This window comes from Aethalodelphis obliquidens, unplaced genomic scaffold (genome assembly GCF_003676395.1).
Source record: "Aethalodelphis obliquidens isolate GAN/ISIS:26980383/991018 unplaced genomic scaffold, ASM367639v1 scaffold2, whole genome shotgun sequence".
NCBI lineage: Eukaryota > Metazoa > Chordata > Mammalia > Artiodactyla > Delphinidae > Aethalodelphis > Aethalodelphis obliquidens.
Window position 1 is genome coordinate 18,408,094 of NW_020837946.1, and position 27,561 is coordinate 18,435,654.

Below are 27,561 nucleotides of genomic sequence, written 5' to 3' on the forward strand. Positions count from 1 at the left end.
ATGTTTTGACCCAACTACAGGCTTCTGGCTCTATCTTCAAGCTGCAAGTTTAACAAGGAAATAGTTTATGGGTGGGGCAGACGGCAGCCATTGTTTTTCTGATTAATTCTACTTTTCCTGAATTGCCTGTTTGATGATTATAACTGTTTTCTCATTCTCTTCAGAAGTTTCTCGATGATTACAAGTTCTTATGCCTTCAGTGACAAAAGACAGGGAGGGCCATTGAAACCCTGAGTCTTTCAGGCAAATGTAAAACAAATGGAAAAGAAAAATTTCTCACACGCTTAAGAGAGATGCAGCACAGAAGTCAACCTCAAAAAGCCAGGTAGCATTGCCATATGGTGTCTCCAGCTGAAGGCCGAGCATGTGAACCCATATAAAAGGCCATCTGCCCAGTTCTGGGCTTTCCTTTAACGTTGTTCTCCCCCAAAGAGCAAGGATTGTTAAGAGACCACTCTTTGTGAAGCTGAGATAGTATGCAGATTGGTGCTCTATCATTCCCACGCCCTGAGCATCTTCCCATTTGCGCCCTACTAATGGACAGGGGCTTCCTGTTCCAGGGTGACTGCTGGAGCCAGACTGCTTGGGTTTGGATTCTGGCTCCACCACGTACTAAGGCCGTGGCCTTGTGAAAGTCAACATCTGTAAAATGAAATAACAGTATCTATTATCTCAGGGTCATGAGAGAAAAACGAGTTAATATAAATCACCTAGAGGAGTGCCAAGCACATATCTTGCGTTCAATTAGCACTAGACACCATTTCTTTAATGTTCCTGGGCCTGGAATCACTTTTAATAGGTATAGGTCCCGCTTGTTTGGTTCTCCCAGGATAGATAAATGAGGACCGAAGGAGTTAATTGTCAGCACGTAGACGAGTAAGGACTTCTTGACAGTGTTAAGGTTGTGGGCAAAACTGTAGAAAACAACGGTTACGGTCCCAAATTTCTACTGACTGGGAAGCCAAAGCAATTTCCTCCTGCATACAATTTATTTGGACGTGCTCAATCTCACCAAGCATATCACAGATCAGAGAACACGGCTAAGGGCAGGTTACTTACGTCTGTCAGGGTAAATCCTTGCTTCTTGCCTTGTTTTGCACGAAGGTAAATAAACAGCCAGGAGCGAGGTGGGGGACAACGAAATAAGGGCAGAGCACAGAGTGAGGGCGATAGCTCACAGTGAGGCAGGCAGGCAGGCAGCAGCAGTTCTAGCCATCAATACTTTATTGTTCCAGTCAACACCTGCACAGATGTTACTGTCCACTTCCTGACCCTAGTAGGGGGTCCCACCACACTTGGACCATGGCCCAGAGAAGCAGGTCTCCTTATTCCTCCCTAAGATAGTAAGAAAGCCCCTCACCCCACAAGACAGAGCTCCTGCTCACTAACGTAGTGCTGGCGCATGTGCTGTGGGATCCCTGCTCCCATCCTGCATTGGGAAAGGCTGGGATGAACCAGGGCAAGGGTGCAGTGGAGGATACACGGGCTACAGCGACTAAGTGCATAACTACTGACCTGACCCACCACCCCGGGCTTCGTCTGCACCTCCCAGACAGGAGCCTCCCTAAAGCTTCGCCGGGGCCTGCTGGGAAGGAGGAGCTGGCAAAGAGTGGGGATTGAGCTGCTAAGGACAGGACACAGCAGAGAAATAAAGCAGAGAGGAGCGTGGCACAGGAGAGAAAAATGATAAAGTGCCTGAACTAAACAACCAAGTGGGACACGAGGACAGAGCAGCACAGGCCCCTGAGGATAGGAGGAAAAAGAAAGGGACAGACCACCAGGGCTTGGGGCATCGTGGAATGAGACTAGAGTTGAGGGAGGGAAGCAAGTGGGAAGGACTCTTCTAGCCCTGTTCACATCCACTAACCCAAATGTAAAATTATTTACAAGCTTAAAACCAACCCCAGGTACTGTACCAGGCCCAGGACAGCAGGCAGGCAGGCAGGCAGAGGGCGGACTGGCTCCATCCGATAGCCAGCTTCCCCACATATTGCTCCTCCCCAGGGCAGTAGGGAAAGGAGGAAACAGTGACATCCCTAGCCAAGGAGCCCTACTGTGCCTGCAACTCCTTCCCCTGGGGTTCATGGCTCTGCCATGGCCTGAGCCTCTTGGGCTGACTGTACCAGAGACGGGGTATTGGGCCCTAGCGGGGGAGCATCAGCGGGCTCTGGGAATGTCTCTGGCCCCAACCCCAGCTCTGCATTCAGCTGCTCCAGCTCCCCCTGATCCAGCAATTCGAAGTCCTCAGTGGTGAGTGCCTCTTCTTCCTCGGGGGCAGGCAGGGGCTGGGGTGAGTCCTGGGGAAGAGGCGGGAGTACTGAGGGGGAAGGGGCCGGGTCATTTTCAGCAAGGCAAAGTAGGGGTGACAGGGCGCTAGGTGGAGTGATGAGATCACCACTCACTGCCTCTGGGCTCAGTGTCTCCACTGGTCCTCCAGGGGAGAGCATCACTCCATCTGTGGGAGACCCCGCCCCATTGAAGTGCGTGTTCACAAAGTGAAGGGGGGATGAGAGCCGAAGCAAGGTTTCCTTGGATGCCACATCTTCTTCCTCCTCCAAGTCCAAGTCTTGCCTTGAGAGGGCCTGAGGGGAGCCCAGCAGGTCTTCGGGAGGGGCCAGGTCTGTCTCCTCTCCCTCCCCCAGCTCCCGACTCAGGGCCTCCTCTGGCTCACTTGGCAGGCTCTGCTGGTCCAAATCTGGGCAGAAAACAAAGGGCCAGGAATGGGCCTGCTGTGCTGAGCAGCTGCAACAGGCCAATCGGCTCGAGGTTGAGAACTCAAGACATGGAAGGCTGGGCCAGGCCTTAGGCATTAAGGTCTTTCAGGAGTTTGGAGTAGAACTAGAGGATCAGCTCCCCACAGAAAACACTTATGGGGGCAACTGCCAGAGAGCACAGCCAGCATCCCACAACAGGGAACAGGAAGCTTGAGGGGACAAAGGACCATACCCTCTGACACGTCAGTTAGTTGTGGAGTCGTCGCCCGGGATACGGAGAAGCCACCACTTTCCAAAATAGAAGCCTCCTCATCTGACAGCTCTGAGTCTGTAATGGCCAAAGCCAGTGCTGTTTTCTTCACATCCACCTGCAGGAGAACCAGGATGAATGTCACAGGCAAGGGGCTAAGAGAGCCCACTTTCCAGGAGCATCCCTGCCCCACCACCAACCCCCACCCCGTGGAGAGGTGGCTGCTCTAAAGCAGAGCAATTCTCCCCCAGCCCACCTCCCTTGGACCTCACCACTGGGGAGAAGCCAGCCAGTTCTGCCTCGCTCTCACTCTCTGTCTCCGCCAGTGGCTCATCACCTCCGGGGGGTGCATTCTTCCCCTGCCGCTCTAGAGAACCAAGAACAGCTGGGCAGTGACCAAGCAGCAACAGTGGTGGGGGACAAACACTGCCAAAGGTATGGAAAGTATCTAAATCCCAGGGCATTTCACAAGCTACAAGCCAAGGTCCTCCCCCATTCCCCCCCTTCTGGGTCATGGGATCCCCTTACTCCTCTTGTCGTGTTTGTGATGCAGGGCATCAGCTTCCGCCTTCATGCTGTAGTCCAGCTGCATGAGCAGGGGCTCCAGACGAGTGTACATCCTCTGGATCAGCTCATGATAAACCACCAGGGGCCACAGCAGGATGCTCAGCACTGGGGGTTAGAGTGTCCACTCAGAGAGCCCTAAGCCTATTTCCCAAGGGCCCTCATTCAACTGATGCTTAAACAGAAAAGGCTGAAGGAAGACAAAGTCCCTTCCTGAGGCTGTTCCAACTTCTTCCCACATCCACTGCCCTCCCCAGATGACTATTCCACTGTTACTAATACTACAGCATCCCCTGGAGGTCTCTGTAAATGGGTAACTGGGCAGACAGTGTACCATCCACCCCTGGGTCAGTCCATGGAAAGAAAACAAAGACAGGGCTTTGGAAAGGGGAGAGGTCAGACCCTACTCACAGACAATGTAGGAAATCATAATCCCCGGAACATAGTGTCCCAGCACAGCCAGCACAGCACAGCCAGAGCAGACGCGAGCACAGAACTGCAGAGGAGAGCACAGGATCTAAGAACTGTAGGCTGAGGTATGCGCTCCACTTATCTGGGTAAGAAATATTACTGCTCAGCTGGTAGAAGGAAGCGTATGCCCTCTAGGAATGCGGTGATCCAGTTTAGTCAAGTGGATGCCCAGGACCACCAACTAGGAAGTTTGCAACAAACATTACCAAACACCTATAATTCAAACTGGTCTCTCTCGGCAAGAAACCGTGTCAGAACGGCAGAAGCTTATTCTGCCTCCTGTACCAGACTACTAGCTGTAAATCTTGCCTCAAGAAGGCACCAGGCCTTATCCTTCAGTCTCCAGCTGGGGAGTTCGAGTCACTCCTCCCCACCCCCGCCTCTATTTCTCCACAGTGTAGAGAACTGTTGTGTGATGTGGGGGAGGTTACCTGAGCTGGATTCTGCCTCTTGTACTGCAGCAGCTCCTGCAGGTGAATCTGGAAGGTGAGCCAGCTCTCAGCCAGGTATCTGCACAACTCGGGCACACTCAGCAGGTGCGGCCGGGCGCCTGACCCCGCACCCTCACTGGGGAGACATGACACGACCCCTGGAGGCCTCAGACACCAGCTTCCTAGGCACTCAAATCCCTCTGAGAATGTCAATGAGCTCTTTAGTCTAAGGAAGTGGACAACCCCACCTCCCAGAGGGAGGCCGTCTGGGTCCTGGGGAACAAAGCCCAGAGCTCCCAACCCTTTGCCCTGAAAGGAGCAGGCACACGAACACCAGCGCAAGAACCTGGGACCAAGCTTGTTACCAGTGCATTCACTATGCTGGGGCCTGTGCCTGCAGAAGCTGCAGTACTGCTATGCACTGTGGCGGTGAGACACTGGCACCAAAGCAAGACAGGGATTGGGCATTTGTCTTCAAGGGGTGGCCTGCACTCACCTGTCAGAGTGTGGCTCCTCTGGGGATGATGCTTTAGAGAGAGGAGGAAAACAAGTTACTGAGGTGTAGAGCTCTGGGAAACACTCCCTAAGCCAGAAACAGCTGCCCTTCCTCTGCAGTCCCAGAGTGCTTTTTTGAAATGCCATTTGCAGGCAGTATTACATTGTTGTCATTTGTATGTCTGTCTCCTTCTTTAGACTTTACCTTTTTCCACAATGGGAACGACATCTTATTCACCTTTACACCCCAAACAACTCACACACAGTCTGGCACCTAGTTACTCCAACATGTCAATTAAGTGAGTATGTAGACAACAAAAAACACAGGAAGAGCTAACGCTCCTATAGTTCCTATCATATATGAAGCCCTACCACAGGCACATAAAGTGAGTTCACTTCTTTATTCTCCACCTCCTTACGAAATAAGTTTTACAGTCCCTGTTTTATAGTTGAGGAAACAGGCAAACGCAAATCGGAGATCAAGTGACTCTTCCAAGGTCACATACAGGGTAAATGGGAGAGCAGGCAATGGAACCCAGGCTATCTGGCTGCAGAGTCCGCAGTCTTAACTACTACACACAATAACATTAATTTTGAGAAAGGGGAAATTATATTTCCCATCTGGGGAAGCAGTTGTGCTCTGGGAGGCAGGTGGCCTGCTGTACGCTCTCCTCACCATTCAACCCAGCCAGGTGAGTCAGGCACAAAGCAAGTGCTCAACGGGGCTTGCTGAATGAATGAAGTAACACTCACCTGAGATGTCAGGGAGGAAGCGAGGCTGCCAGAGATCCAACAGAAAATAGGCCAAAAGTGAGATGCTGAGTAGGAAGAAGGGCCGTAGGGAGGAAGAAGACAGCAACCTTAGGGAGAGACAGGCAGCTCAGCGGTGAGTGGGTGAGAGAGGCTCCCACATCCATCGCAAAGGCGGAAAAGCGCCCACTGATGGGGGAATGGGAACCTCCAGGCCTAACTCGACACCCGAAGACAGAGAAATGGGGCAACCCAGGCGGACGACGACCTTTAAAAAACAGCTGATGGGTCAGTCCCCCAGGACAAGCATCTTCCCCAGAAAGAGGAATCCGGGCTCTCCCGCCCCCGCTCTACCGCGCAGCCCGGCCCCGCCCCCCTCCTCCGCGGCCCTTACCAGAAGAGGCCGTTGAGCGCGGCCGCCGTGACCAGGCTGTGCAGCGGCTTCTCCCACACCAGCAGCCGCTGCGCTGCCGCCAGCACCGCCTCCCAGCCGCGGAGCCGCAGCCACAGAGCCGTGGCCAGGCGTCCCACCGCCTCGGCCGTGGCAGCCTCCTCCTCCGCCTCGCCGGTGGCCTCACCCATGCCTAGGCTCAGGCCGAGGCTCAGGCCCAGCCCCGAGCCCCCACCTGCGCCGGTGTTACCAGCGCCACCGCCACCGCCACTCGCCATGGCCCCGCCGCAGCCGCCGCCCAAGCCCGCGAGGAGCCAGGGCTGCGCGGCCGCCGCCGGGGGCGCGTCAGGCGGAAGGGGGCGCACGCAGCGGAGAAGGCCGCTGAGGCCGCGGACGGGCGTCACGTGACGGCGGAGCGACGACTCCGTCACGTGACATGCCCTAACCGCCGAGCTAGGGCGGCTGGAGCCTGCGCGCAGGAGGTTGCCGGTGACCCTGCTCCTACGCAGGTTCGTGTTTTGGCTGCGCCGAGCGGTGTCTGCCTCTTTCGGACGGAAATCTCCGCCTTTACCCACCCCAGCCAATTTTCTTCTCCCTGTGTAGTCAGGGCGGCTAGGAAGGCTGGTCTTGGCCCGGTATTTCTGGCGTGATGCGGCCGACAGGGTCAGGGAGTGGGCTTCAGATGCCCAGTATACCCCGAGAGACCTGCTTCTGCTCTGGTAGGGCGGCGACCGTTCCTTTACGCAACACTCGACGGTACTAGTCCTCCCAGTTCCCTCTCCTCAGCGAATAAACAAACAGCAGCGCCTGACTCGACAGACTCAAAAACAGCTCCAGCTATTAAGAGAAGTAGTTACCTTCCCATCTTTCTGTAAACTCTCCCGCCTTTACGCATGGAAAACTCCTTCCAGTCCCTTGCTTAAGCAAGAGATTGGGGTCTGGGGGTGAGTTTAAAAATAAAACCCTGTTTAGGTTCTGTTTACTCTTTGGGGGGCATGTTAACACCATTTGTTTTTGTTTTTTGCGGTACGCGGGCCTTTCACTGTTGTGGCCTCTCCCGTTGCGGAGCACAGGCTCCGGACGCGCAGGCTCAGCGGTCATGGCTCACGGGCCCAGCTGCTCCGCGGCACGTGGGATCTTCCCGGACCGGGGCACGAACCCGTGTCCCCTGCATCGGCAGGCGGACTCTCAACCACTCCCCCACCAGGGAAGCCAACACCATTTGTTGAGGCGTAAAATATAACAAGCGTTTTGTGTTTCCTTGAGATCACTTAATCTCTGCAATAATCCTACAGAATTCGTGTTTAATTAGGTCTAAAATTCCAAGCTGTACAAAAGGAAGATGTACAGCCAAAATTGCTCTTGCCTTTTGTACACAATTCACTACTGTTAAATTTTTGTGTACTCTTCCTGACGCTTTTTTATGTATATTATTCTGTGTGTGCGTATTATCTCCTCTTTAAAAAAACAACTGCTAGAAACTCCCTGTCCTGAGTCTTTGTTTTATTTACATCGGTATGAAAAGTTCAGCCGGGCTCGTTCATCCTCACTGCGCCATGGTCCCCTAAGAATTGTTCCGATTTCTCAGACGAGGGCACGCTGGGGCTCAGCGATACCAGGAATAATAGCCCGGCTCCTTCCCGGCGGTCGGGGCCGGCGGCTCGGGCCAGAGGGAGGCAGGAAGTCTCGGGCCCTGACTGGCCAGCGGCGACCCCGCGGCCTCTAAACGCAGGGCAGACGCGCGGCGCGGCAAAGGCACAACACGCGCCTCGAAGCCGGGTCTTCTCTACTGGGTGAGGTGGACGTCCTGGCCCTTGAGCTTCACTCCCCGAGTCCGGAGCCCAGATCCCGGGGCTGGGAGCCCGGAGCCCCGCCCGGAGCGGAACAGGAAGAGGCTCCCGCCTGCCCGGCCCCGCCTGTCGCCTCTGGCCAGTGGTGGGGGTTGCTCCACCGGCGAGGGTGGGGGCCAGCTTGAGGGAGGCCGGCGGGCAGGTGGACAGGCATTCAGGGGCGGTTCCGCGGCTCCCTTACAATTCGTTTCCTTTCCTTCCACCTTCGCAGGGCGGCGGCTGGCGGCGCGATGGACCTGGCCGGGCTCCTGCTGGACGAAGAAGGCACATTCTCCCTCACCGGCTTCCAGGACTTCACGGTGAGCGTGCGGCCCGCCCCCTCCCCTGCCTCCCCGCGCTTGGAGCCGGGACTCCGGGCGCTCCCGTCGGGGCCCGAGCGGGGCCGCGATCTCGCCTGATGGCTCTGCCGGGGAACCAGGCGGTAGTCGCTCTAACCGTGCCTACCCGAGGCCCTGGCTGCTTGGGCCCCGGAGGGTCAGCCGCGGGGTACAGGACTATGGAGTAGGAGGTGGCCAGCCGGGGCCTTTCTCAGAGAACTTCTCCTCCAGAGCCCTCAGTGAAGAGGATTCCACCCCCTGTGGACAGACTGCTATTGGCAAACAGTCCGGAGAATGCGGGGCTGGGTGGGGCATGGGCCGCGCTAGTGGTGAGGCAGGCCTCTCGTCCGGCACCCCCCTTCCAGCCGGGATCCACGATCTCCATCATATCCTTCCCTGCCCTTCGCTCTCCACCACCCTCCTGCCCTGTTCAGTTCCTCCCAGGACACCAGAAGCTGAGTGCTCGGATCCGAAGGAGACTCTACTATGGCTGGGACTGGGAAGCTGATTGTAGCTTGGAGGAGCTCTCCAGCCCTGTGGCAGGTTAGACAGTGTTGTGCGAATGGGCCAACGAGAAGCCTGAAAATGGGGTTGTCAGTGGTCACCAAAATGACTCTAGGTGTACCCTGGGAACTGCACTGTCTCTTCATAGCTGGTGCATTTGATTGGTGTAAGCACTAGGTTTGTGTTTCACTTTTTTTTAAAAGCCTAGATGAGGAGGAGACATGGCTATTTTACAAGTCTATATCATTCTCTTTTTTTTTCTATATCATTCTTGATTTGTATACCAGAAACTTTAAATTTTCCGAGGATACATGTCATATATTTCCGAAACAACGCATGTGTACCTTTTCAAATGAATTAGAGTAAAGAACAAATCTAGATAATTTCAGGTGACAGGGAAGTAAGCCTTCCTCCTGGAAGGAGCTGAAATTCAAACCTGGAATGGGCTTTTCGTCTCAGTGTGGGAGAATTCGATGTCTATTTTTTATTATGGTTCTGCCCCCAAGGCCTCAGATAATACAGTTTTGGGTGATAACAGTGGGGACAACTTTGGAGGAGTTGTTTGCTCACTGTTTTCCTTCTGCCCCCTGCAGACATCGCTGTGGAACTGCTCCAGAAGGCAGCCCCCAGTCCTATTCGCAGGCTTCAGAAGAAATATGTAGCCCACGTGTCCCGGTGAGCCTGCAATTGAGAGAGATGGAGTGAGAGTGTTTCGGCCCTAGAGAGAGGGGAACGGTTATCTCTAAGGAGAAGTTGTAAAGATACAGGGATGAGCATCATAAGACTTACAAGAGCTGAAAGACCCTTGGGTTTAATTACTAATCCTTTTCGCCACCCAGGGAGGCATGCATTTCCCCGTGTGCTATGATGCTAGCTCTGGTGTACATTGAGCGGCTCCGGCATCGAAACCCAGACTACCTACAGCATGTGTCATCGTCTGACTTGTTCCTGATCTCCATGGTAAGATGCCCTCTTCCCTTCATCTCTCTGGTGAGCCGGGAGCCCGGTGTGAGCTCTACTGACATCACCTCTGGTTCCTCTGCAGATGGTGGCCAGTAAGTACCTCTATGATGAAGGGGAGGAGGAGGAAGTCTTCAGTGATGAATGGGGAGCTGCTGGGGGTGTGGCCGTGCCCACTCTCAATGCCCTGGAGAGGGGTTTCCTGAGTGCCATGGTGAGTAACTATTCTCTCTCGCTCTGTTTTCCTGGCCCATCTTTATATTCCTTTCATCCTTTGTCTTTTATCTCCCAGCTTTCTGCTGTCTCTTCATTTCTCTTTTTGCTTGTCCTCCCTGTGCCTTCCCTTGTTACTGTCTTCCCTTCTAGCTTTTCTGGAATAAGCACACCCTTTGGAGGTTCCTGGCATGGTGAAGCCAGAAATGGAGCATCCCTCATCACCAATCCTCCAGGCACCACAGGGGACACTCTGGGCCAGAGCTTATCTTACTGTGCTCTGATTATTTGCTCCCTATGAGTATGGACCATCCTCAAGAATACTTTTTCCCCTTGCTTTTAACGGAGGCTGCAATATGAAACCAGATATGTGGTGACTAAGTAAGTTAATACGTAAAAGCTTTTGGAACAGGACTTCTCTGGTGGTGCAGTGGTTAAGAATCCACCTGCCAGTGCAGGGGACACGGGTTCGAGCCCTGGTCCAGGAAGATCCCACGTGCCACAGAGCAGCTAAGCCCGTGTGCCACACCTACTGAGCCTGCGCTCTAGAGCCCATGAACCACAACTACTGAGCCCGCGTGCCACAACTACTGAAGCCCGCGTGCCCAGAGCCCATGCTCCGCAACAGAGAAGCCACCGCAGTGAGAAGCCCACGCATTGCCACGAAGAGTAGCCCCTGCTCGCCACAACTAGAGAAAGCCCGTGCGCGGCAATGAAGACCTAATGCAGCCAAAAATAAATAAATAAATACATATTAAAAAAATAAAATAAAAACTTCTGGAACAGTATCTGGCACACAGTAAGAGCCAAGTGTTACCCGTAGCAGTGGTTGTACTTGCTCCTCTGGGTCTGGTTATTAATTGACTGTGACTGTGGCTCATATCCAAGCCTGGTTCGACGCTCTTCTCTTCCTACCCACAGGATTGGCGTCTCTACACTGACCCTCGGGAGATCTTTGAGGTGCTGAGCTGGCTGGAGAGCTGGTAGGTTCCAGGATTTAGGAAGAGGTCGAGGGATTTGGGGGAGGCTTCAGCCATAGGAGCTAAACAGAGATGAGGGTGTGTGTAACTGGGGGAGAGAGAAGACGGGAAAAAGAATCGCCCAAGGTAGTGGTTCCCAAAGCTGTCTGCGGTCCTCTTTGTAATAACCTTTGGGAGGGTGGGAGAAGCTTATTTAAAATACAGATCTTTGTCTCATTCTCAGTTTCTGGATCAACGGGTAGTCTAGGAATCTGTACATTTAACAAGTTCCCTAGTGTTTCCTGGCGGGTCCCCAGGGGAAAGAGCGTGCCAGTGGGCCAGCTGCAGGAGGGTTGCAGACGCTCTCTGTCTTTTCTCCTCTTTGTGCAGCGTGGCTGAGCAGCAGGGCCGCCGGCGGGGCTGGTACACCTACACAGACCTGTGTGTGCTGCTGGAGCAGCCTGCCTGGCAGCTGGCCCTGGGCTCCCTCTGCCAGTGGCTGGCAAAGGTGAGGAGGGGTCAGGAAGGATAGGGAGCTTGAGCCGGCTGCGGTGTAGGGTGGGATGATGGAAAGCAAATACGGAAAGGCTCAGGAGATGAGGTTTGGGAGTAGAAGGTGATAGAGAGCTCTCACTTGAGTCCAGGTGTCCAGAAATAAGGGGTGGGTGTGTTAAGGACAGTGAGAAGCGGGTTTGGGGGAAGGGGATCTGGGCACTGACCTTTCTTAATCCCTCTCCTGCAGGTGTCCTGCCTGTTAGCTATGGCATATGTGAGCAGTGTGGCCCTGGCTGTGGCATCGATGGCCGTAATACACCAGTCCTTGGGGCAGTCCTGTAGCCCCCCACCTGGCCCCCCAGACCTTGGACTGGCCTCCAGGTGCCTTTCGGAACCCTGCATACCTGCTTCGGTGCCACGGTGCCTGCCTTCTCCTGCTAACGTCTCCAGCTGCCTGGAAGTCGACGTAGGGCCGCGTCCACTCTGGGGCAGCCTTCTGGCCTCACGGGCACCGCCACCATTGCCTCCCCCGGCTGCTCCGGCTCCTCTCGCTCTTCTCCACAGCTGCCCCCTTTGCCAGAAGCTCCAGAAGGACTCCCCAGCCTGCCGTACCTGCCACCACCCCAACCATACCGTCCCCACTGGGCCCCCCAGCCCCCGGTACCACTCCCACGGCCTGGCTCCCCCCTGGCCTTGGAGCCCGATGCCCCCGCTGCTCCCACAGCCCCAGCAGTGTTCCCTCTTCGGCATCATGGAACTGGCCCGCCTTAAGTCTTTCATTTTTCCAGGCTAGGTAGGGTTCTGAGGAATGCATTAAGAGGATTTGGGAGTCCCTGAGAACCTGGAGGAGCAAAGCGTGATCTGGGTTCTTGGCTGGTCCCCTGTCCTCCTGAGTGATGGAGCTTAAGGGCGTTGTGGGGCAGAAGGACTGAAGGTCACTTGCTCTTCCGTCCCTCAGTGGCTGGCTGATTGGCCAGGGCAGTGGTGGTGCCAGGAGAAGCTTCAGCTCAGCGACCAGGGGCGTGTCACAGGTGGACAGGGGAGGAGCCCCTGTCCCTCCATTTCCCCTGGGCTCTTTTAGACTTTTGAGTTTCCTAGGATGGGGGGAGGGAGGGAGGAAACATTGGCCATGGTCTATGTGATGTCCCTGATGCAGGAGAGGCAGGGACTGACAGGGCCACCCACGGTGGGAGCTGCTGCGGGCAGGCGGGGTGAGGGGGGAAACCCTCTCCTCACCCGTCCCTGGGACTTAGTCTAGAAGAGCCAGGGACTGCTGGGACCTGCAACCTGGCCCTTTCGTCTTCCACCCTTCTCTTCTTAGTCTCCCGCTCCTGGGCTTCCTTCTCTTCTGGTTCCTCTCCCAGGTGTTCTCTTCACAGGCCTCTCTGGCCACTGCTTTGTATCTGGGTTTTTCACGCTTTTTGTAGAACCAAGATTTCAATAAACAATTTCAGTCGCGTGGCTCGGACTCTTCCTTCTGCAGCAGCCCTCGAAGAACTCTCCTCCCCATATCTACCTTCTCAGCCTCCCTACTCCCTGATGCTATCATCTTGCAACTCATTCTCTCAGCCCCATTCCAGAACTTCCCTGTTGTTTGATGGCCATAGGCTCCCATATCAAGCTTCTCCCTCATCCCTGCTCCCGGCACCCTGGGGCCTCAAGCACTGCTCGACTTGGATGCAGTGGGGCCCAGAAGGTGACTGCCACGCCAGGGGGTCGTAGCCCTGTCTGTCACAAGTTCTGATTGAGCACCGTCTTTGTGGATCCCTAAGCACTTCTCGTGGAGAGAGGCCAAGCCAAGTATCCAGCGGAGCCCCGTGAGCTTGAGGGCAAGCCCAAGGGCACCTTATCTCTCCTGACATCCTTTCTGGTCTGACACGTGGTCGTCTTTCTGGTCTGACACGTTAGGTCGTCATTATTAAAGAGAAGACCAAGGCTGGGTTATCACTGGAAGAAGGAAAACGGAGCAGCCAGCTGGACTAAGGTTATCTGGGACCATGGAAGAAGATCCTCAGCAGGGGTGGTGCTGCTACCTAGGGTGCATCTTGGAAATTTATGGGGCTTTTTCTTTGTTTTTTGGCCGCACCGTGTGGCATGTGGGATCTCAGTTCCCCGACTAGGGATGGAGCCCATGCCCACTGCAGTAGAAGCATAGAGTCCTAACCATTGGACCACCGGGGAAGTCCCTATGGGACATTGTTTGATTGACAAAAATTTGAAGGGAAGGAACTCGCTGGCATGTAGTCACCCTGTACAGGATGCTACACGTCCTGAAATGCTCAGGAACCCCACCTCTTATTATGAAGAATTCCTGAGACAATTTTTGAACCACCGGATGTACGTCACGTATATGAAAAGCCTGTTTGTCTGAGCCTAGAATTATGTGTTTTACATGTAAACACAGAATAGATTTTGCACATTTGGAAAAAGACTCAGTTTGCTAGGAATGTACCTCTGTGTAAATTAAAACTATGCTTTGTTCATCACTTTACCAAGAACTTGTTCACTATTTTGGAACATCAGGTCACTAATGGCAGCAGTGCCTGTGGTACATGTGTCATCAGGAAAGCACCGATATCAGTTGGCATTGCAGTTGTCACATCCACGTTGATTCCACATATGGGGGTGGGCACTGGACTACTTCATTGTCTTCTGGTTTAGTTGGGCCCAAGCTTTCACACACTGAAAGGATAAATTACTTGTATTTCTCCTTTATATTACAGTGAGGACATTATACGGAGTTGTCGTACATGATGTAGGGATGTTTCCTTTTGAGGTAGTCCACGGGGCTGGATGCTAATAGGGTTGAGAACTGCAGTGTAATTGTGGTGGTTCCAAATGGCAGTGGTGAGGAGGGAATACAGTCTGTAAAATCTCCCCAGCCTATTTTAGAGGCTTCCTCCCCACCACTCCTATCCCGGGACAGGGGCTCTAGATGGAGATTCTTGGGGGGAGGGGTCCAGAACTTGGCTCCCCGGTTAATGGGTGACGGAATTTGTGCAAGAGCTGGGCAAAGGTGAAAGGGCCGTGTCCTGCCCCAAATCCCTCATCCCTTCGCTCTGCTTCATTGACACTCCCGCCCCCTGCCCGCTCCAGGCAGCTAACTTCACACAAACTCTGACCTCTTACTCTCCCTCCTTAACTCCAGGGCAGGCAAGACAAGACGAAAGGCAGGGCAGCATGAGCCGATCACCCCCCAACGCCATACAACTCCGATCCGTGGGCTCCCAGGGTACCATGGCTTCCCTGCCGCAGCCGTCTGCTGTCCAAAATCCCTCCTCTCACTCTTGGGCCTCTGTGTGTGGGTCTCCTCCCTGGGGCCTCAGCTGTCTTCTGGCTCTGCAGGTAGGAGCAGAGGTGCAGGAACTGGTGCTGGCTGAAGGGGGTGTTTGGAGGGAGGAGGTGTGGCATGAGAAACCCTCTGGAAGTAGGTATTTCTGCCTATTTCTGAAGACTGTTCCTCTGCCTGCAGCACATCTTGGTCCTGGCTTCTCTGCTCTGCGCCTCCCACCTGCTCCTGCTTCAATGTCTCCCTGCAGGAGGACTCTCTTCCTCCCCTGCCCAGCTCCTGGCCTCCAGCCTCTTTTCATGTGGCGTGTCTACTGCCCTGCAAACTTGGATGGGCAGCAGGTGAGGGGAACTCCCTGGAGAGAAGGGAACAGGGTCCCAGCGCGTAGGAGAGGCTCGGGGAGGCTTTCAGCTGCCCCATGTTTCCAGACCTGCCTGGGCTGCTGTTCCTACAGGCTGCCTCTTATCCAGGCTCCATCCTTAGAGTTTCTTATCCCTGGTCTGGTGCTGACCAGTCAGAAGCTACCTCTGACCACCCGGACACCTGGAAACTGTGAGCACAGAGCAAGGGCACAGGGTGAGGGTGAGGTTGGGTGCTCACCTGAGCACACAGTTGTAAGTGGGTGCAGGATTGAGATGGGGCAATGATGGGAGGGTTAGGCACCATGGGGTGCTGGAGCTGTGTCAGGCACCAGCCAGAACTGTAGAGCAATGGGTCTCCAACCTGTTTATCTCTCTCCTCTCCACGTCCCCAACTTCTCCCAGCCTCCCTTGTGCTGCGCCTGTGTGGGGGACCTGGCTGCCACGGCCTGGAACTCTGGAACACTTCTCTCCGAGAAGTGAGTACGTGGGGATGCGGAGGAGGAAAGCTAAGAGTGGTGCCCGACTGGGGAGGCTCTTGTTTCCACTTTACAGGGACTGAGAGGCTCTAGGGCAAAGAGTTGGGTGGGGGGAACCTCTCCTGGAATTTTTTTTTTTTCCACACCACGTGGCTTGCGGGATCTCAGTTCCCCGACCAGGGATTGAACCCGGGCCACGGCAGTGAAAGCCCGGAATCCTAACCACTAGGCCACCAGAGAACTCCCTGGAATTAGTTAAGATGTCCAGGCTGAGGTCATCTCAATTGAGCAGAATGTTTTCTCTTTGTCCACTTCTCCACTCCACCAGGTGTCCGGGGCCGTGGTGGTCTCTGGGCTGCTGCAGGTCATGCTGGGGCTGTTCGGGGGTCCTGGCCACTTGTTCCCCCACTGTGGGCCCCTGGTGCTGGCCCCCAGCCTAGTTGTGGCAGGGCTCTCGGCCCACAGGGAGGTAGCCCTGTTCTGCTCTGCTCACTGGGGCCTGGCATCGCTGTACGTAAGTCCTGAGAGGCGTGGTGCCCGGTGGGGTGTGTGGGAGCGGGGGAGGGCAGAGGTGCTGGCTCCACCAGGTTTAGCTGCCATCTTGAAAGGGACAACACTTTGTGGATCTGGAATCCAGGACTTTTGCTGGATTCATTTGTTCACCCTGACTTTCACCTTGTCTCCCACTGACCCCCAAGGTGCCCTCCTTCCCCCTCCATGGGGGGCTTTCTTCTCCGGGACCCCCTTTTATGGTATTCTGCCACTCCCACCTCCACTGCCCCGCCTCCGGATGACTGCTTCCTCTTGCTCGTAAAGCTCCTTCCCTCTCCTAGGCTTATCCTGCTCATGGTGGTCTGTTCTCAGCACCTGGGCGCCCGCCTGTTCCCGCCTCACCCCTGGAGGCGAGCTTCAACCTCTTCAACCCACACTCACATCCCTGTCTTCAGGCTCCTCTCGGTATGTGGAGGTCTGGGCAGGGGCAGTTGAAGTTAGAAGGGCTGGCACGGAATGCTCGCTCGGCCCCCTACCTTTTGGTTTCTGTCTACCCCTCCAAGGCTAGCTTGAAAAGTTCTGGGGGAGGGGTTCTTTTCCTCTCAGTCTTGTCCCTCAGGTGCTGATCCCAGTAGCTTGTGTGTGGATCCTCTCTGCCCTTCTGGGTCTCAGCATCACCCCCTGGGAGCTGTCCACCGAGGCACCGTGGTTTTGGCTGCCTCACCCAGGTAGGTTTTCTCCTCCTCCATCTTCTTACTCAAATAAAGGTGTCTCTTTCTTTGGACTCTGAGTTAATGAAATTAGCTGTACGGATTCTCAAAACACACAAGGGAGAGAAATTGCAAGTCTGAGGGGCAATGCCAGCCGCTCACCACAGGTGTCTTTGTTACTGTTTAGAGACATCTGTAAGCCCCACCACTGCGTGTTGATACTCCTTAACCAATTTACACATTTACGTTACTTACTCCCACAGACATTTGAGTTGGTGACCTGTGCACAAAGATTGCTTTTGAGGAGGCATTGTATATGAAATTTGCTCTCTCATCAATTTAATAGTGGTCTGTTGAGTGCTTATTATGTTCTAGGCACGTGATAGGGGACATGGTGATAAACATGACAGACACGGTACCTGCACTCATGAAGCCTATAATCTGTTGGGGAATACAGATACTAATTAAATAGTCACCCAAGTAAATGTAAAATTGCACGCGGTAAATTAAAAAGGGCGGGTACCTTGTGTGATGAAAGGTCATAATGGGGAATCTGACTTTATTGGAGAGTTCAGGAAAGGCACTCTTTTTTTATGTTTTTATTTATTTAATTTTTAATTAAAAAATTTTTTGGCTGCACTGTGTGGCTTGTGGGATCTTAGTTCCCCGACCAGGGATTGAACGTGGGCCCTCGCAGTGAGAGCATGGAACCCTAACCACTGGACCGCCAGAGACTTCCCAGGAAAGGCATTCTTGAGGAAGTGATCACTGAGCTGAGATGTGAGAGATGAGTAGGAGCTTACTGGGTAAAGGCAAGAGTGAAGAGCATTCTAGGTGGAGAGAACAGCATATGCAAAGGCCCTCTAGTGGCCAGCAACACAAGTACAAGGGCCTGAAACAAGGCCAGTGTATCTGGAGTGAAAGAAGTGAGGCAGAGTGTGGTGGGAGATGAGGCTAGAGAGATAGGTAAGGGTCAGACCAAAGAGGACCTTGTAGACCACAGTAAAGGGATGGGTCTTTACCCTGAGTTTGATGCTTTTGTCCCAAGACATTATCTTCAGAGATAATGGGGCCTTTAGGGTGCTTGTGTCATAGGCTGTCAGAGGCAGGGGGATGCTTCAGACGTGAGTCTGGCCCCAAAGCAGCTCTTTCTCCCTCCCCAGCTGAGTGGGACTGGCCCTTGCTGACACCCAGGGCTCTGGCTGCAGGCATCTCTATGGCCTTGGCGGCTTCCACCAGCTCCCTGGGCTGCTACGCCCTGTGTGGCCAGCTGCTGCATCTGCCTTCTCCACCTCCGCATGCCTGTAGCCGAGGGCTGAGCCTGGAGGGTCTGGGCAGTGTGCTGGCCGGGCTGTTGGGGAGCCCCATGGGCACTGCATCCAGCTTCCCCAACGTGGGCACGGTGAGCCTTCTCCAGGTATGTGGACGGGGGTGGGGGGAGAGGAGCCGGAAGTGCAGGAGAGGGAAGGGGACTGATTGCCAGCTGTGCCCAGCCCTCTGCCAGGCACTTCACAGCAGTGATCTCATTTAGAGAGGTACCTAGAAGTGGTAAGGGCTAGGAGTGTGAGGAAGACACTAAATCACTACTGAACTCCTTCTGTGCCTCAGGCACTGTACCAGGGCTGAGGTTCTAGAGAGAAGCAAGTCAGATGAAGTCCCTGCTCTCTTGGGGACTTCGAGAGAGAGAGGTGGACAATTTAAGAAAAAAAAAAGAGATAATTTCCAAGAGTGATAAGTGCTATTTAGAAAACAAAGTGGGGGTGGGATAGTGGTTGAGTAAGGGAAGCCCCTTTAGGTAGAGGGCTGGGGGATGCTTCCTGGGAGAGTGACATTTGAGTTGGGATCCAAACGATGAGAAGGTGTCGGCCAGGTGAAAACCTTGAACGGTCGAGGAGGTGGCTGTGTTTTCTAGGCTGGATCTCGGCGAGTGGCCCACTTGGTGGGGCTGCTCTGCGTGGTGCTTGGGCTCTCCCCGAGGCTGGTCCAGCTCTTCACCACCATCCCACTGCCTGTGCTTGGTGAGTGGATGTATCAGCAGGACTGGTGTTGAACCAGTACCCCCCAGCAGGGCCCAACTGGCTGCTGGTGGTCAGCATCCTTTCTTTCTGAATAGCCTCCCTGATATATGGATGTACGTGTCAGCTGTCCTATTTTCTCAGCCATATCTTGGCCTCTTGACTGGCCTTCTCTGCTCCTGGGCCTCTTGGTGGTCTCTGCCCATTACAACCTGCCCTGGCCTGCAACACTCTCTGCTGTGCCAGCCCTCTCCCAACATCTTCAATTACTTCTGTATGAGACAGGTGGGGTGCTGGGGGTGACCCAGGCCGTGGTTCTGTCTACTGGATTCTCCAGCTTCCACTTGGCTGACATTGACTCTGGGCGGAATGTCTTCATTGTTGGCTTCTCCATCTTCATGGCCCTGTTGCTGCCAAGATGGTTTCGGGAAGCTCCAGTCCTACTGAGCACAGGTGGGAAGAGGGGGGATGGAAAGAGAAGTTGCTTTGCAGTGGGAAAGCAAGGGCTCAAGGCTTGAGTTTCTCTGGACTCCAGGCCCCCGCACCCAGAGAAGGGCTTTGGTATAGTCCATCCACTTGTTTAGCAAATATTTATTGAATACTGTGCTAGCCCCTTGGGATACAAAGGTGACTGTAGATGTGACAGTCTAGAAAAAGAGATGAGATGTGTAGAAACATAACTAGAAAGGTTTAGATAAAGAGCTATGGTGCTCGGTGGTGAGAGAGATGGCTTCTGTTGGAGATGATCTGGGTAACTTTTATGGAGAAAGTAACATTGAGCTGGTCTTGAAGGACGGTAAGATTTAAAAACATATTTGGTGAGAAGGTCATTCCTGGTGGAGGAACCACCATAAACAAAGACATAGAAGTAGGAAGTCATAGGGTACGTCCTGGGAGTGGCAAGTAACTTAGTTAGCTTAGCTTAGCAAATAGCAGTGGTTCTTAACTGAGGATGGTTTTGTCCCACAGAGAACATCTGGCAATGTCTGGAGACATTTTTGGTTGTTATAAGCAGGGGAGAGGTGATTGTTAGTGGCACTTAGTGGGTAGAAGGATGCTACTAAACATTCTGCAATGTACAGAACAGCCCCCTCAAACAGAAAAGTATCTAGTCCAAAATGTTAGTAGTACTGAGGTTGAGGAACCCAGGCTAGAGCACAGAAGGTAAGAAATGGGAAATAAGGTTGGGGCTTTTAATACCAAACTTTCAGGAGACAGGGAGCCTGGAACTATCGAAGCATATCTGGAGGGCATGTGTATGCTCAGAAGATAGGGTGTTGAGCAGGGACCCTGTGGGAAGGGCCTGGGTGTGGGAAATAGAGAGCAGAGGGACAAAGGAGGGGGGGCATGGAACAATTCAGAAAGATCTGTCCTTGGTCCAAGACTTAGGCTTAGGTTGGAAGTATTAGGCTCCTTGGCTTTGTATAGGATCAGAGTTTCCCCTCCTGCCTGGCCCCAACCCCCTGTAGGCTGGAGCCCCTTGGATGTGTTACTACGCTCACTGCTCACAGAGCCCATCTTCCTGGCGGGACTCTTGGGCTTCCTCCTAGAGAACACCATTCCTGGTAAGTTGAGGCCAGGCCCCGGCAGACTGGGGAATGGCCAGGAAGTCATCACTTCCTGGGTTGGGCAACGGCCTGAACACCCTCTCTCTCTCTGTCTCTCTCTCTCTCTTTTTGAATTAAAAAAATATATTTTTTAAAATTTATTTTATTTTTGGCTCTGTTGGGTCTTCGTTGCTGTATGCAGGCTTTCTCTAGTTGCGGCGAGCGCGGGCTTCTTATTGTGGTGCCTTCTCTTGCGGTGGAGCACGGGCTCTAGGCGTGAGGGCTTCAGTAGTTGTGGCTCGTGGGCTCTAGAGCACAGGTTCAGTAGTTGCAGCACACAAGCTTAGTTGCTCCATGGTATGTGGGATCTTCCCGGACCAGAGCTTGAACCTGTTTCCCCTGCATTGGCAGGCGGATTCTTAACCACTGTGCCACCAGGGAAGCCCTGACCACCCTCTCTTTTGCAGGCACACAGCTTGAGCGAGGCCTAGGTCAAGGGCTGCCATCTTCTTTCACTGCCCAAGAGGTTCGGATGCCTCAGAAGTCCAGGGAGAAGCCTGCTCAAGAGTATGAGCTTCCTTTCTCCATCCAAAACCTGTGTCCCTGCATTCCCCATCCCCTCCGTTGCCTCTGCCCACTTCCCGAAGACTCTGGGAATGAAGAAGGAGTGCCCTCTGAGCCAGGAGAGACAGCCGACTTGCTGCCTGGCTTTGGGGAGCAGTGCCCTGGGTCTAGCAGAGAAGAACTTAGGTCCCAGTAATTACCAGGACTCCAGCTTCCACCTTGATTACTTTAGCCCTATCTCTCAGCTTGCTGGAGAGCCAGATCCCAGGCTCTACTTTCTCCCAGGGAGAGGATGTGTGTGTGTGTGTTTCACATGGGCCCACCTAAAGGTCTCATTTCCCAACAGGTGTGTTTGCCTTTCCTTCTCTTAATTAGGCCCAACTGTTCCAGAGCAGGGCCATGGTTTATGGGCCATGATTGAATGATATTTTGCCTGTGAACTATCTATACTCGAACCCCAGCGTTCACTAACTGATACTTATTATGCCTCCTATGTGCAAGGTCCTGGAAATACAGATATGGATAAGGCAGGATCCCTGCCCTCTCAAACACTTATGGTTTAAAAAGACATGTAATTACCAACTAAAATCCAAAGCAGAAAGCAGTCTGCAATAAAGATCGAAACAACGCTATGGGAGCAAAGCAGAAGAAATAATGAGTTCTGATTGGGGATCGTGGGAAAAGCTTTACATAGAAGCAGCACTGAGGCTGGCCTTAACAAGAGGATTTTTCGTTGTGGAACAGGGATGGGGAGAATTTTTTAGGCTCAAGTATTCAGCTCGAGCAAAACAGTAAGTTGTACAAGGTGCAAGATGAGTTGAAGGATGTCAAGCTTCTCTGTGGTGATGGAGCATAAATTGGGGGTACATGGAGGGAGAAATGAGACAGGAGAGGTAAAGGATGAGGTCAGACCATGGGATTTATGCCTGGGAGACTCATCTCTTAACTCGAGTGCTGGTGGAGACCCAAAAGAGATATCTAGTGAAGTTCAATCCCCTCGTTTTATTTAAAAACAAAACAACAACAAAAAAGGCTGGACGCATAGGGAAGGGAAATGACTTTGGGTTTATCAACAAATCCAAATCCGGGGTCCCCTCTCCTGCACTTCGTCCGGCATTCTTTCTACTCTGCCTGCGCGACACTGAGGGGCGGCACTACCCCTCCACTTCTCTACCAGGGAGTCCTCCAGCCTCTCTTCTCGCTTTCCCGGCCACGGTGTCCCTCCACCTCTGACGGATCCAGTTTATCAGCTCCGTGGGCCCAGATTTCCCGCCCACATCAGGCTTGGGCTCCGCCCCAGTGTCCCAAGACCCCGCCTCCCCGTGGTTGGGGGGAAATGCCCCTACTCTAGGCCTTTCGGGTTGCGCGGGCGGGCCAGCTTGCCGCGGGGAGAGTGAGAGCTCTCGAGGCCGCTCACGGTAGGTGGGGTCGAGCTCTAATCGGGGCCAGGGCCGGGGCCGAGATTGCTCGGACTCTGCGGGCTGGCCCTGGCAACGCGCTTCCTCCAAGAATTTTCCTCCCAGGAGGGACCTGCGCGCGGCCGGGGTTCTGGGACAGGCCTCCGAGGGTGGGCGTAGGCGGGGCCGGGGGGCCGCGCGTGCGCAGCTTGCCTCCCGGCCGCGAGGCGGGGTTTGTGCGGGTACTCCTATGCGGGCCGCTCGGCGCCACCAAGCAGTCGGTTTTCGGCTTTGTTGCCCTTTGAGGGGTCCCGAGCCGCGCCTCATGCAGCCGGTGCTGTAAAAATAGAAACGTGGGGCTTCCCCGGTGGCGCAGTGGTTGAGAGTTCACCTGCCAATGCAGGGGACACGGGTTCGGGACACGGGTTCGTGCCCCAGTCCGAGAGGATCCCACATGCCGCGGAGCGGCTGGGCCCGTGAGCCTATGGCCGCTGAGCATGCGCGTCAAGGCCACAACAGTGAGAGGCCCGCATACTGCATACAAAAAAAAAAAAATAGAAACGTGAACGGTGAAGGCCTTTCTAGTGAGGGCGAATGGAAACTGGACGCCAGGCGGGTCTCCTGGGGTAGAGCTGTGGTAAAGGGACCGAGGGGCGGGGCGGGGCCCAGCCCGGACGGTCGCCGGGGTTTTGCTGCCTTCTGCAGGATGGCGGAGGAACTGCGCCGAGGGAGGGGCTCACGGCCGAGGTGCGGGACTGGGTGCCGACCCGCTTTAGGCCACCCCACTCCTCTGTTGGCCCTCGGCGCTTCCCCATCCTCATTCAAAATAATAAACGGGTGACTCTGGTTAACGTGAGGGTTAAAGGCATCCTTGAAGGAAACATGAGAAAGGTGAGATATAGAGGCCTCAAAGCAGGACACGCGTGGTGGGAGCAGCAAACCCAGGTCTGATGCTGAATTTCTCAGACCTTTTTAGGGGACTTGTTGATCCCAGATCCCACATTTTAAACTCCTCCCCCGCCCGCAGAACAAAACATACTGTGTGAGGGTCCTGAGCTTCCAGGCTTTCCGAAGTGACAGGCTCGGATAGTCAACCCAATTTTGGTGACTCTTAGAGCGCACGCTGGGGAGTGCCTGTAAGGGAGAGAAGGGCTTGGCGACTTGCTGTTTGTGACCGACTTGCTGTTTCTGACCTTGAGCAATGTGGAACTCTGGTCCCGTGAGGACTAGCTTAATCATTCCAAGATCTTCTCTTCCCAGTAGGAACAGCAGGTGGGAATGTGACTGAAATACCATCATCTGAACACAAGGTTTTGAGGCTGCTGCAGATAAAAATCACAATATATATAGTTCTATTTCACCTGTCTAGTGACTGTACAAATTATGTTACAAGGCCATGCTTCAAAAACTAGGTTATGGTTGGAAGAATAATGGCTTAGATTGAGATGAAAATGACTGGAAGAACAGCACCGTGTTAACCACGTTAATGAAATCCAAGGATTTTCATTGTTTTCTTTGTATTCTAAGATCTGCACTCCCCCCACCAACTTCACTTTGTGTTTATAAACTGAAATTACATCACGTTTTTTGTTTGGCTGCGCCGCGCCGCACGCAGGATCTCTGACCAGGGATTGAACCCGTGCCCCCTGCAGTGGAGGCATGGAGTCTTAACCGCCAGGGAGGTCCACCCTTTTTTTTTTTTTACCCTCCGGAAAAATGATCAAACTGCCTGTAAAGTAGCCATAGTTACTGAACATCTACTAGATTAAGGCTACAAATTTAGTTGCTGAAGTCAAAAGGTTGGTTTCCAGGATGTGCAGCCGGGCATGATATCATTGATGGCAGTGCCTTGGATGTGGGTGTGGATGAGTGAAGTGGAGTTAATTCGTGGTCTCTACCTCTGTGATGTGCTGTGCCTTGTATTGACTTCTTAGTCATTCAGGGTCTTCTTGAAATGGGGTTGGGGCTTTTCTCCTTGCTTCTGGACACAGAGTTATTAGCTCTTTATTTGTGTCTCATTGATCCCTTTGAGAATTTGACCATAGCTGTGGACGTCTTCCCTCCAAATGGGTATATGCAGGTATGCACAAATTTTGCACATAATTCCAGAGGGTTTACATGCATAGACTCTAGATTAAGAATCTCTGACTTAGAGAATGTATATATATTTAGGGAAAAAATATATTTAGGGGGCATATAAATGTATATATATATACACACACATACATACATATATTCATTTAGGAAATATATATATATGTTTAGGGAATACATATATATATATACCCACACACACACATATTTAAAATTCTGAGAGCTTCCAGAGTTTTTTTTTTTAGATTTTATTTATTTATTTTTAATTTATGGCTGTGTTGGGTCTTCGTTGCTGCATGCAGGCTTTCTCTAGTTGCGGCGATCGGGGGCTACTCTTCCCTGGGGTGCACGGGCTTCTCATTGCGGTGGCTTCTCTTGTTGTGGAGCACGGGCTCTAGGCGTGCGGGCTTCAGTAGTTGTGGCTCGCGGGCTGTAGAGCGCAGGCTCCATAGTTGTGGCACACTGGCTTAGTTGCTCCACGATATGTGGGACCTTCATGGACCAGGGCTCGAACCTGTGTCCCCTGCATTGGCAGGTGGATTCTTAACCACTGCGCCACCAGGGAAGCCCAGAGTTTTGCTTTTAGATAATGATCAAATAATTTGAATTTCCTGCGCGTGACACTTATGACATGATGTTTTGTAAAACAAGAACTATTTCTTCTCTTCTAGAAGCTCTGGGAAAGGATAACATTGACATATTTATTAGGAATGTGATAAAGGTGCAACAAGAATGGTTTAGGTTTCCATATTGTTATATTATTAGAAAGCAGAAATACTAGTACCAATATGCTGAGGCTTAACCGCTATAGAAGAAGGAGATATTTTATGTTTTCTAGGAATTTAATATGGGGAAAAAACCCCTCAAAATTCTAAATCGATTTTTAGTGGCAAGAGGTGGTAAGGTTGGTGCTCAGCTGGTTATATACTGGGAGGGTGAAGGAGAGGGGGTAGAATGTAAATCAATGCCTTCTGTTTTCTTAGGGAGGATTTTCACAAGATGTATTTGATAGAGAACTCTCTGAGTGGTGTCCCCCCAGGCCTACAGCACCCTGGGGGCACTTTGCTAAATTAAGACTCTCCTGCAGATGGAGGAACTGGAGCAAGGCCTGCTGATGCAGCCGTGGGCATGGCTACAGCTTGCCGAGAATTCCCTCTTGGCCAAGGCTTATATCACCAAGCAGGGCTATGCCTTGCTGGTTTCAGATCTTCAACAGGTGTGGCATGAACAGGTGGACACTAGTGTGATCAGCCAGCGAGCCAAGGTAAGTGTGAAGAGAAGTACTGCTGTGGGTGGCAGTGGACATAATTTCTTTCCTAGTGAAGGTCAGGGGGCATTAACGTCACCCAGCTCATTGGCCTATAGGTAGCCAAGGAAGGTCAAATTAGGTTGCTACAATTCCCATTAATGTTCTGCACTTCTACCTCTAGCCCTAGGATCTTTCCATATGGGTGTGTGTCTGTGTGTGTGTGTGTGTGTGTGTGTGTGTGTGTATGTATGTGTGTTTCTGTAGTGCATTCAGTGGAAGGCAGAATTGTGAAGTAGGCCAGTTGATCTCTCTTCTTTTTGTTTTCTTCTTTCCTGTTCTGATGTTTTTATTTTCCCTTCCCTTCCTCTTCTGCCCACTGTCTTCATATTAACCAGAGCTTTCCTTTGCTGTTACTTACCAGGGAGTCAGTTTCCTTTTAGCCCTCTCACCCTGTGCAACGCTTGCTCTCTTCTTAGGAGCTGAACAAGCGCCTCACTGCTCCTCCTGCGGCTTTTCTTTGTCATTTGGATGATCTGCTTTGCCCACTGTTGAAGGACACTGCTTGCCCTGGCAAAGCTACATTCTCCTGTGATCGTGTGGCAGAGGCGCTGATACTCCGGGTGCGGAGTGAGCTCTCTGGTCTCCCATTCTATTGGAATTTCCACTGCATCCTAGCTAGCCCTTCGCTGGTAAGTGCAATTCAAATACGGGGTAGGGAAAGGGATGCCAGCTGCTTCCCCTTCTCAAAGCTTCTCAAATGAAGCTTTAGGTGGGTTTTTTTTTTTTTGGTAAACCCCATTTGACATTTGTCTCCAACTAGAAAACTTTCCTTGACTAGGAAGAAGGCAGAAAGATTTCTTGACTGGTACATTCTTTCCTTACAAAAGGAGCATAGTTTGGGCCTACATGCTTTACCGGGTATCTTTATTCATTACTTGGTTTATTCAACATTTATTAAGCATCTACTATGGGCTAATTGTTGGGTGTCCAGATCTAAAACAATATAGCCTATTCCTGGAGTTCATAATCTAATGAGAAGGCAGACAGACAGGAAACAGGATAAATTATGGTATATACTTTGATTGAGATAAGCCCAGGATGATTGAGGATCTGAAAAACCTTTTTGAAGAGAGAGTTTCTGAGCTGAGTTTTGAAGATGAATAGGAAATAAGTGGGAGAAAATAAAAAGATCATTTTAGGCATGAATGCATTCTGAGAGGTGTGGAGATGTATAAGTGTGGGGCAAGTGGGGGAACTTCATGACTACAGGGAGCCGTGAGAAATGAGGTAGACAGTGGCCAGATCTTGAAGGATTCTAATGAGTTTGGATTTTACCCAAAAGGCAACAGGGATTCACTGAACAACTTTAAGCAGGGGTTTAACACGATCCAATTTGTAATTTATCAAGATCACTCTGGTAGTAGGGTAGGCTATATACCAGTGTTGAGTACCTTTCTGAACATTATCTTGTCATTTAATCCTCACAACTGTCCTGTCCTGCAAGATAAATATTATTGCCATTTTTCAGAGTAGCAAGCTGAGATTGAAGGTAATTTGTCCAAAGTCATCCAGTTTATAAATGAATGAGCTGGAATTTGACTCCCAGGTAGGTCTGATTCAAGAGCCCATTTTCAGGGACTCAGAAGATAATGTCCTCTGCTCACTTGTAGCTTTCTAGGCCCCAAGAGCTTTTATTAGCAATTAGTTAGTTGAGAGTGAAGAACTAGTTTGCAGGAATTACTTCTGCTTGTCCTTCTACCCTTTTATAGAAACAGAGCTTGTTTTAGCATTAGAGGACAGGGTCTTCTTTGGGGGTCCTAAGGTTGTAGGTTTATCAGCAGAGGGATCTGAAGACAAATGGGCATCATTTCCTGTCTCCCTTCTTTAGTTTCCCAGAGGTAGTGTGATGCTTTGGCAACAATAGTGTGATGGAACAAAGTGCTTTTCAATAAACTGTTCCCTGTTTTTGATCTAGTGTTTTTGACCCAAGCTAGTCTTGAGT

The 27,561-nt window shown here is 52.4% G+C and overlaps 4 protein-coding genes across 7 annotated transcripts in view; 3 read left to right on the forward strand and 1 right to left on the reverse strand.

The window, feature by feature from the left end:
* Positions 1-966: 966 nt before the first annotated feature.
* RETREG2 (reticulophagy regulator family member 2) lies at positions 967-6,906 on the reverse strand. 2 transcript variants are annotated; one of them, XM_027120878.1, is made up of 9 exons: positions 6,070-6,906; positions 5,679-5,785; positions 4,927-4,957; positions 4,431-4,566; positions 3,940-4,024; positions 3,493-3,636; positions 3,237-3,331; positions 2,947-3,082; positions 967-2,695 (listed from the first exon to the last, which is right to left on the reverse strand). In XM_027120878.1, the coding sequence occupies exons 1-9, from the start codon at positions 6,342-6,344 to the stop codon at positions 2,082-2,084; spliced, it is 1,623 nt and encodes a 540-aa protein (XP_026976679.1). In that variant the 5' UTR covers positions 6,345-6,906; the 3' UTR covers positions 967-2,081. The 2 variants fall into 2 exon arrangements, with proteins under 2 accessions (XP_026976679.1, XP_026976680.1); XM_027120879.1 differs by having other exon boundaries at positions 4,431-4,478; positions 6,070-6,898.
* A 1,125-nt stretch (positions 6,907-8,031) lies between these two features.
* CNPPD1 (cyclin Pas1/PHO80 domain containing 1) lies at positions 8,032-12,822 on the forward strand. The gene is made up of 8 exons (XM_027120906.1): positions 8,032-8,215; positions 8,668-8,776; positions 9,331-9,412; positions 9,577-9,697; positions 9,783-9,911; positions 10,832-10,893; positions 11,260-11,377; positions 11,612-12,822. Exons 1-8 carry the CDS (start codon positions 8,147-8,149, stop codon positions 12,155-12,157), a joined length of 1,236 nt encoding a protein of 411 aa, XP_026976707.1. The 5' UTR covers positions 8,032-8,146; the 3' UTR covers positions 12,158-12,822.
* On the forward strand, positions 12,822-21,997 carry SLC23A3 (solute carrier family 23 member 3). 2 transcript variants are annotated; one of them, XM_027121016.1, is made up of 12 exons: positions 12,822-14,709; positions 14,837-14,994; positions 15,108-15,229; positions 15,418-15,491; positions 15,820-16,001; positions 16,325-16,448; positions 16,603-16,711; positions 17,857-18,110; positions 18,606-18,711; positions 18,994-19,161; positions 20,178-20,273; positions 20,723-21,997. In XM_027121016.1, the coding sequence occupies exons 1-12, from the start codon at positions 14,545-14,547 to the stop codon at positions 21,013-21,015; spliced, it is 1,851 nt and encodes a 616-aa protein (XP_026976817.1). In that variant the 5' UTR covers positions 12,822-14,544; the 3' UTR covers positions 21,016-21,997. The 2 variants fall into 2 exon arrangements, with proteins under 2 accessions (XP_026976817.1, XP_026976808.1); XM_027121007.1 differs by having other exon boundaries at positions 15,108-15,205.
* A 128-nt stretch (positions 21,998-22,125) lies between these two features.
* Positions 22,126-27,561, forward strand: part of NHEJ1 (non-homologous end joining factor 1) — a 76,828-nt gene continuing 71,392 nt past the window's right edge. Inside the window, exons 1-3 of one of the 2 annotated variants that reach the window (XM_027120941.1) lie at positions 22,126-22,237; positions 25,398-25,574; positions 26,036-26,248. In XM_027120941.1, coding sequence (XP_026976742.1) covers positions 25,398-25,574; positions 26,036-26,248 — 390 coding nt within the window. In that variant the 5' untranslated portion in view covers positions 22,126-22,237. Of the gene's footprint in view, positions 22,238-25,293; positions 25,575-26,035; positions 26,249-27,561 lie in introns of both variants that reach the window. The other variant, XM_027120947.1, reaches the window with a different exon arrangement.